Source organism: Rutidosis leptorrhynchoides, chromosome 3, assembly GCF_046630445.1.
Source record: "Rutidosis leptorrhynchoides isolate AG116_Rl617_1_P2 chromosome 3, CSIRO_AGI_Rlap_v1, whole genome shotgun sequence".
Lineage (NCBI taxonomy): Eukaryota > Viridiplantae > Streptophyta > Magnoliopsida > Asterales > Asteraceae > Rutidosis > Rutidosis leptorrhynchoides.
This window is the reverse complement of record NC_092335.1, coordinates 70,247,115-70,254,675: the sequence shown is the minus strand read 5'-3', so window position 1 is coordinate 70,254,675 and position 7,561 is coordinate 70,247,115. Positions and strand designations below refer to the sequence as shown.

Here is a 7,561-nt window from a genome sequence, read left to right as displayed (position 1 = left end):
AGAAAACTGTTTTTTAGGAAAATGGAAACACCAACGTACATATATAGATAGATATTAACCAGAAAAAGAAAAGCGATTGAAAAATAAATAGAGAGAGGGAGAGAAAAGTGATCGCGCCCGGTCGTGGAGGGGCGGAGATCAGTCGTCATCCACCGCTATCTATTTTTCACATTCTCTTCTCTTATCAATAATTCCTTTCCCATTTCTTTTATAAAAAATAAAAATAAAATAAGCAAATTTGCACCTTTTTTATTTCATTATATAATAATTTTCTCCTTTTCTCTCCGTCTTTTGTATACATATACATAATACCTAAACGTATATACATACAAAGAGAGATCGAAAGGAGTCATATACATACGCATACTGAGAAGATCATATCATTATTTACGTGAAATATCAAGGTAAGTACGTTATTTTGATTTTTTCCTTAACTTCAAAATATCGTTATCAGTTATGTTACGTTCAATGATGTTGCATAAACTACATAACTAACATTTTAAGATATTCATGTAATGATGTAAACATGATTAAGTTATGTTATTCTGCATCTGATCACGCATAATTTCGCTTTTGTTTGTTGATCATCATTTGTTATTTGATATGGTTGTGTTCATACATGTTTAAAACAAGAAATGTCAAATAGAGCAACATATAGTTTCTGCAATTAAAATTGCTAGAATTTTAATATTCTCAATAAACGTGCATTTCTTTTGTAGATGTAGGAATTAATGATTCATAGTTAAAAGTATTATACAATAATATGGGCTCATTTTTGTGTAAACAGGAACACGAATTTTAGGGAAAACCGTGTTTGAGGAACTACAAAAAATGTCGAAACCTGGTTTTAAATCGCGTTCGCCAAGCAACCTTAGCTTGCCACATAAGAACTTATCCATAGTTCCTCCTATAAGAAGTCAATTAAGCGCAAAAGAACTCGAAAATGATATTTTCGATTTAGATCAAACCAGTCCTATAGCAGCAGACACTTACGAGCAGCTGTATCGCGATTCTTTTTATTCGCCAAACAACAAATCACTTAGCCAGGAATCAAAAATCAGCCCAAATTTACGGTCACTTGATAAAACTATGAAAAAGAGTGTAATCAAGATTGATTCATTTGATACATCAAATTATAATACTCCTAAAACTAATACACTTTCATCTCCACAATCTCCTAATATCCCGAAACCAAGATCGAAATCGTTTCATGAGAACAGTTCACCTCTTAAGAGCCCGAGAGTAAGTAGCCCGAGAGTAACTAATAAGGACGTTACACGATCGCCAAGTGGCAAAGAAGAACCACATTACCTCGGGCCTTATTTACTCAAACAAACGAGAGAGTTATTGTCGTCGGGCGAAAACCCTAAAAAGGCGCTTGAATTGGGTATAAGGGCGATGAAAGCGTTTGAGAATAACCGATTTCAGAAACAAAATTTGGAGTATGTCATGTGTTTGCATATCGTCGCAGCATTGTATTGTAGTTTAGGACAGTACAATGAAGCCATTCCTATTCTAGAACGTTCTATCGAGATTCCAAGTATGGGCGAAGGTCATAAAAATTCGTTAGCGAAATTTGCTGGGTGTATGCAGTTAGGTGATACATACGCGATGCTGGGATATATTGAAAACTCGATACTTTGTTATACAGCAGGGTTGGGGATACAAAGACAGGTTTTGGGTGTAACTGATCCTCGATTTGGGGAAACGTGTCGGTACGTAGCCGAAGCGCATATTCAAGCGTTGGAATTCGATGAGGCGAAAAAGTTGTGTCAAATGGCGCTTGATATACATAAAGCAAACGGGTCGACTAGTTCTGTTGAGGAAGCTGCTGATAGGAGACTTATGGGTCTGGTTTGTGATGCGAAAGGTGAATACGAGTCGGCACTTGATCATTATGTGTTGGCGAGTATTTCGATGTCGGCAGCCGGTCAAGATGCTGACGTGGCCGCGATTGATGTTTGTATTGGTGATGCTTATTTAAGTTTGGCCCGTTATGACGAAGCTATTTTTGCTTATCAGAAAGCGGTTAATGTGTTTAAGGCTACAAAAGGGGATAATCATCCGTCGGTTGCTTCTGTTTTAGTTCGTTTGGCTGAACTGTACAATAAAATGGGAAAGTTTCGTGAGTCGAGATCTTACTGCGGAAATGCTTTGAGGATATACGAAAAGCCCGTACCCGGAAGCCCGAATGAAGAAATTGGTAACGGGTTTATTGAAGTTGCTGCTATATATGAGTCGATGAATGAACTTAGTCAAGCGGTGTATTTACTGAAAAAGGCGCTTAAGGCTTTCGGGAAGGCTCAGGGTCAGTTAAGCACGATTGCAGGAGTCGAGGCTCAAATGGGGGTTATGTTTTACATGATGCGAAATTACTCTGACTCGTATGATTACTTTAAGGTTGCGGTTTCAAAATTAAGAGTTGTGGCAGATAAGAAATCGGCTTTATTTGGCATTGTGTTGAACCAGATGGGACTGGCTTGTGTCCATCTCGAACTGTTAGACGAGGCTGCTGATTTGTTTGAAGAAGCAAAGGGTGTTTTGGAGGTCGAATATGGTCCTCATCATCCGGATACACTTGGTGTTTATAGTAATCTTGCTGGAACTTATGACGCAATGGGAAGGTACTAACATACGTGGATTAAGGATTTTTTTTTTTTTACGGTGACAAAAAATTAATAAATTTGAAAAAGACAATATAATAGTTTAACCCCGGTTGCTCTGCATTGGATCCGCCCCTACTGCTAGCTGCACACATGTTACATTCAAGATTCTGTGGGGTCCATGATTTCGTACGGGCTCCCACAAGATGTGTGCAGCTAGCTAGCAGTACACATTAGTTCGCCTTTATAGAAGTGAACTCTTTTGCATTGTCTAGTTTTCTTGTTTTTGTGTATATTGTATGATGAAAGTGAATGATTGGTTATAGGTGGGAAGATGCAATAGAGATACTCGAATACGTTGTAGGAATGAGAGAAGAGAAGCTGGGAACTGCGAGTTCAGAGGTGGATGATGAAAAACGAAGGCTTGCAGAGTTATTAAACGATGCACGCCGTCATCGGAGCAAGAAACCGTTATCACTTGAATTTCTCCTTGATGGTTAACATATACATACATATATTCTTCTCTCTCTTTGTTTATAAAGCAATCCATATATCGATCAAAATGTAAGAAATCCATTTATAAAGGTACTTCATTTTCTTTGTATTTATTATTTATAATCAATCTGTGAAAATGGTTTGTAAAGTTGTAACCATATGAATAACGCCTGAAAGCAACATGGTTGAGTAATAATGCATTTATTTATGTATGTATACATGTATAACATTTATATGTACGAACTTACATATGTCAAAATAACCAGAAGAGAGATTATAGATCACAGGGCAATGCCAGCAACAAATGGTAGATCGTGTGATTGTGTGAATTGGTACACATGTAACATACCGAATATACCATTATCTTGATAGTTATTGAGCTTGGAGAAAACTCGGTTAGTGACATACGGAGTTCATGAAGACCCATATATACTGGCTCAACAAGATAAGTCGTCGATTGTGTCCAATAAATGTTTTAACGGAATACTCCGTATAATGGTATTGTACCGAGCTGCTTTATAGGACAGACCGAAAATGCAACACACCGAGCTGCTTTTGCTAGCATAAAACGCTCATTTTCTGTCAATGGTCTCTCAATCACTTTCACGATATTTGCATCCTAGAACAAATATGATTCACAAATGAATTTATGATGATTAATAAATCTAGAAAAATCTCAAATACCTTCTTTTTTAATATATTGATATAGATATTAATATAAGAAAATGTACCTTCTTTGGTTGTTTGATAGAAGGGCGCACACTTGCAGTGTCACCAACCTCGAGTATATTGTTAACGTTTCCCCGGTCATCCCTTTCAGTGGGTGATGATGGAGAATGCCTCCAATCCCCATTGACTATGAACTTGTAGTAATACCTAAGTGTACCAAACATAATCAATTTGCATGCTTTGGTAAAAAAAAAAAAAAATGGTCAATTATAATATCAAATGTCTATCAAAAAGAATGAAAATAACTTACTTTCCTTGCGCAAGTCGAACTTCAGCTTCGTATCTCGGGCCGCCCTTGTGGGATGCTTTGATTTGTTCTTTCCAACCAGTAAAATCTCCTATCAGTTCTACATTCTCTCCCTGTAAAGTAATAAGTATTATGCAAAAAGCAACCATCACATGGTAAAACAGACCAAAAACTGTACGACAGATGCAAGTGTAACACTTGTAATTAAAGATATCAATATCAATGCTTATTATTATTAAAAACCTCGTGTCCATTCCAAACAAATGTCACAGAGTGGGTTGCGGGTCCATCATGCTTCCCCTTCTCAACCATTGCTATCAGATCCCATGTAGCCCATGCAATTGCTGGTCTGCAGTAGACATCGGATACATGCATATCAAACAAACTTCATTTACAAACTGAAAGAATATAATTTGAAAGATTATAAACTGAACCTGTCAGGACGGCATGTATGCAAGCTAGTTACATAGTTGTAGGCTGCATGAAGTGAAGTATCAGTCATCCAATGGAGGTATGCAATCAAACAGGCAGGAGATCGATCAAAACCATTGGTGCAGGTAACATAAACACAATGGTTCTTTTTAAGCAACCTTAAAAGAAGACCAACACAAAATGGAAGTTTGCCCCTCATATCAAACGAGTCTCCTTCCCTGCTAAAAACAGGGATACCAATTAGCATGAGAAAGACAATTCACAGCAAAAAAATATGCCCCAGCTCTAAGAAAAATTTTAGATTACCTTATTGGATAATTAATCATGAGGATATTATTTTTCTGGCATGACTCGTTAATTAATTTTGAATCGATTTCCCAATTTTCTGCTTCAACCTCGCCTTGAAAATTAAGTACAGCAGTAATTCCCTGTAAAAAAATCACCCTTTCTTTATTATTAAGTAATAAAGCAAGAAACTTTACTTCAATCAAGTACTCAAAAGATTCAGATGATAACATTGCAGCTATTTATAAATGATAAATGGGACTTTTTTATCAACGTGTCATGAAGCACCATAAAATTTTGAGGATGACACAAGTTTGGTAGTGCTGACCGTAACATTAGCCAAAGTCTCTACATCAGCTGTAGTTTGTATGCATGACCCCACATACATTTGATCGGTAATCTGAAAGATATAACAAGTATATATGAATTAGCTTAATATATAACAATGAACTGTCTGAAAGAATACTAAGGACATTTCACCTTGCTATAACGCATCCCACGAGAATGGTCATAATAAAGTTCTCCTTTAGAACGTTCTAATGCTTTCATATACTCCTCAAGTGGGAAGCTCCCATGTGACCAATCATCTCCAGATTCTTCTTCAGAAAAAATGGTGACAAGTTGAGTAAACGGTTCATCCGGGATATTTTTCGGCATCCTGCCACGAGGTTGCCCGTTTTGGTTTATAAGAAGATTCCACCCTTTAGGCGTCGAAAATCTTGGTGTAAACATGATAAACCCTGAATTCCCACTGCCTTCAAAAGATGTTCTCAAACTTGATGTCAAAGCTGTTTTATTCCAAGTGGCAATAGGAACCCGACCTCGATTAAACTGGATATCTAAATCACTTTTGTGATGCAAATGTTGAATTGGAAAAGGGGAAAATGGTCTTTCAAGAACAAGACTACAAAGTCCGGATTTCTCTAACATCATCTTCCTGCAAGAACCACCCAAGACACTTCAGTTGGATGAGTAAATTAATCTTGAAAATTCAAATTTTGTTTGCAGAGCTTTTCAACAATATTTTTCATACTTTAAAGTTCAAAGTAATATCCAGCAATTGAAGTTACTTCTAAACTATGTAATGAGCCACTTGTTATATTCTGTGAGAATGAAGAGTCACATTGTCATATGGCTTTCCCCATGAAAAAACATAATCTCATGCAAATGTGAAAATTTACTATTTCTTAAACCAAATAACTGAAATTCATCCAAGACTATTATGCCCTTCAACAATAGATATAAGTCTTCCAAGTATTCATATTCATACTATAATGGTTTATCAGTTATATACACATCAAAATCACATCAAAGTTGGCATAAGTCCACTTTAAAAGTATTTGACTCCAAGCAACACATGGAGGAAGCATATTGATCTTTTTTAACGGCAAGGCCCCCAATGTTGTAGACTATGGGGATTGAACTTGAGTCAGGCCCACTAGAGATTCTCAAACATCAACAACCATTGATGCACATATAAGTATGTGCAGTACGAATTTAGCATCACTGTATGCACATATAAGCAGAAACAGAAGATCATATTGGGCTGTAATACATCATTGTATGCACATATAAGTATGTACACTAATAATTTAGCATGTAATCATATCATATAAGTTAAAATGTAAGTCCTACTGAAATGTTCCAAAATGTATATATGCAAACAGTACTCTGCATCACTGAAGTCCTTAATCTCAATAAGACTACCCCCAGAAGATGCGCTTGCCTTCTTTAATGTGTCCCCAACCATTATTATTCTCGATTTCTCTGCATTTCCCTACACAAACATTTATAACACCACCAAATTCATATACATACATATAGTCATATACATATATAGATGTATATAATAATTTATAATTTATAATAAAAACTGTAATTACGGACCCCTTTCTTCATGGAATGAACTAAGATCTTGCCATCTAAAGACAGAGCAAAACGTATTCCAAGCGGTTTCTCTAAAGTAACCATATATTCATTCAAATTCATTTTAAATCGTGAATTAGTCGAAGCGGACATCGCCAAAACCCTAATTCCTCTTTCTGAAACTACTCTTCGTGTCCTACCCAAATTTTCAACCACCGAACCGCCATTGATGAAGCACACCTCTCTTCCCCAAAAATATGAGTACATTGAAGTGTGAGTTGACCTCTGATTCGATGACAAGCTTCTCGAACATGAGAAAACGCCGGAATTCGATAATTGAAGCAGCAACATTGTATAATTATGGTAAATGAGGTTATTCGTTAGGGTTTTAATGAATTATAATGAAATCTGAGACGTTGATTATTAATTTATTGAAGGATTGCAGGGGCAATTTACAGTTTACAGATACTGAGAATATGATTAGAATTAATGGTGTTTATTGAGATTGGAGCAGAGTGGTGGTGTTATCGGTGCAGGTAAATTAATGGTGTTTATTGAGATTGGAGCATAGTCGGTCAACGTTTGACTTTTTGCGGCATATATAAGTCTATATGTGGGACCCGGTTTCCACGTGTTTCACTTTAACCTTTTCTGTATGTTGCCACGTGATAAAGTGAAATATCTTCCATGCCATTGCACATGGCTAAAACTATCTTTAATGTGATTCGGTCGGGTCACCGATAGGACTGTTGCTTGCTCAGTTACCCGAACCATGGTGCTAGAGTTTCACCAAATTGAGACACTATGGGCTGAGCCCAACTATATCTGAAGCCCACCAAGAACCATTAAATAGCCTATAGTCTCGGTCTATTTGACAAAAGTTATGAATAATAATCAGGGGCAT

General features: G+C 36.6%; 2 protein-coding genes across 2 annotated transcripts; one reads left to right on the top strand and one right to left on the bottom strand.

Moving 5' to 3' along the window:
- Nucleotides 1-219: 219 nt before the first annotated feature.
- Nucleotides 220-3,111, top strand: LOC139896297 (protein KINESIN LIGHT CHAIN-RELATED 2-like). The gene is made up of 3 exons (XM_071878893.1): nucleotides 220-404; nucleotides 788-2,624; nucleotides 2,930-3,111. Exons 2-3 carry the CDS (start codon nucleotides 832-834, stop codon nucleotides 3,102-3,104), a joined length of 1,968 nt encoding a protein of 655 aa, XP_071734994.1. The 5' UTR covers nucleotides 220-404; nucleotides 788-831; the 3' UTR covers nucleotides 3,105-3,111.
- A 462-nt stretch (nucleotides 3,112-3,573) lies between these two features.
- LOC139900080 (phosphoglucan phosphatase LSF1, chloroplastic) lies at nucleotides 3,574-7,077 on the bottom strand. The gene is made up of 10 exons (XM_071882886.1): nucleotides 6,679-7,077; nucleotides 6,462-6,568; nucleotides 5,272-5,728; nucleotides 5,120-5,191; nucleotides 4,813-4,934; nucleotides 4,509-4,724; nucleotides 4,318-4,423; nucleotides 4,078-4,187; nucleotides 3,830-3,974; nucleotides 3,574-3,717 (listed from the first exon to the last, which is right to left on the bottom strand). Exons 1-10 carry the CDS (start codon nucleotides 7,006-7,008, stop codon nucleotides 3,574-3,576), a joined length of 1,809 nt encoding a protein of 602 aa, XP_071738987.1. The 5' UTR covers nucleotides 7,009-7,077.
- Between the last annotated feature and the right edge of the window lie 484 nt (nucleotides 7,078-7,561).

Bases quoted from the DNA above. Each gene is read 5' to 3' on its own strand.
- LOC139896297 (XM_071878893.1), top strand. From the start codon at position 832: ATGTCGAAACCTGGTTTTAAATCGCGTTCGCCAAGCAACCTTAGCTTG. The intron at 2,625-2,929 runs GTACTAACATAC...GATTGGTTATAG, and splicing joins ACTTATGACGCAATGGGAAG to GTGGGAAGATGCAATAGAGA.
- LOC139900080 (XM_071882886.1), bottom strand. From the start codon at position 7,008: ATGTTGCTGCTTCAATTATCGAATTCCGGCGTTTTCTCATGTTCGAGA. The intron at 6,569-6,678 runs GTCCGTAATTAC...ATGTTTGTGTAG, and splicing joins TTCATTCCATGAAGAAAGGG to GGAAATGCAGAGAAATCGAG. The intron at 5,729-6,461 runs GTACTGTTTGCA...TGGTTCTTGCAG, and splicing joins AAGGACTTCAGTGATGCAGA to GAAGATGATGTTAGAGAAAT.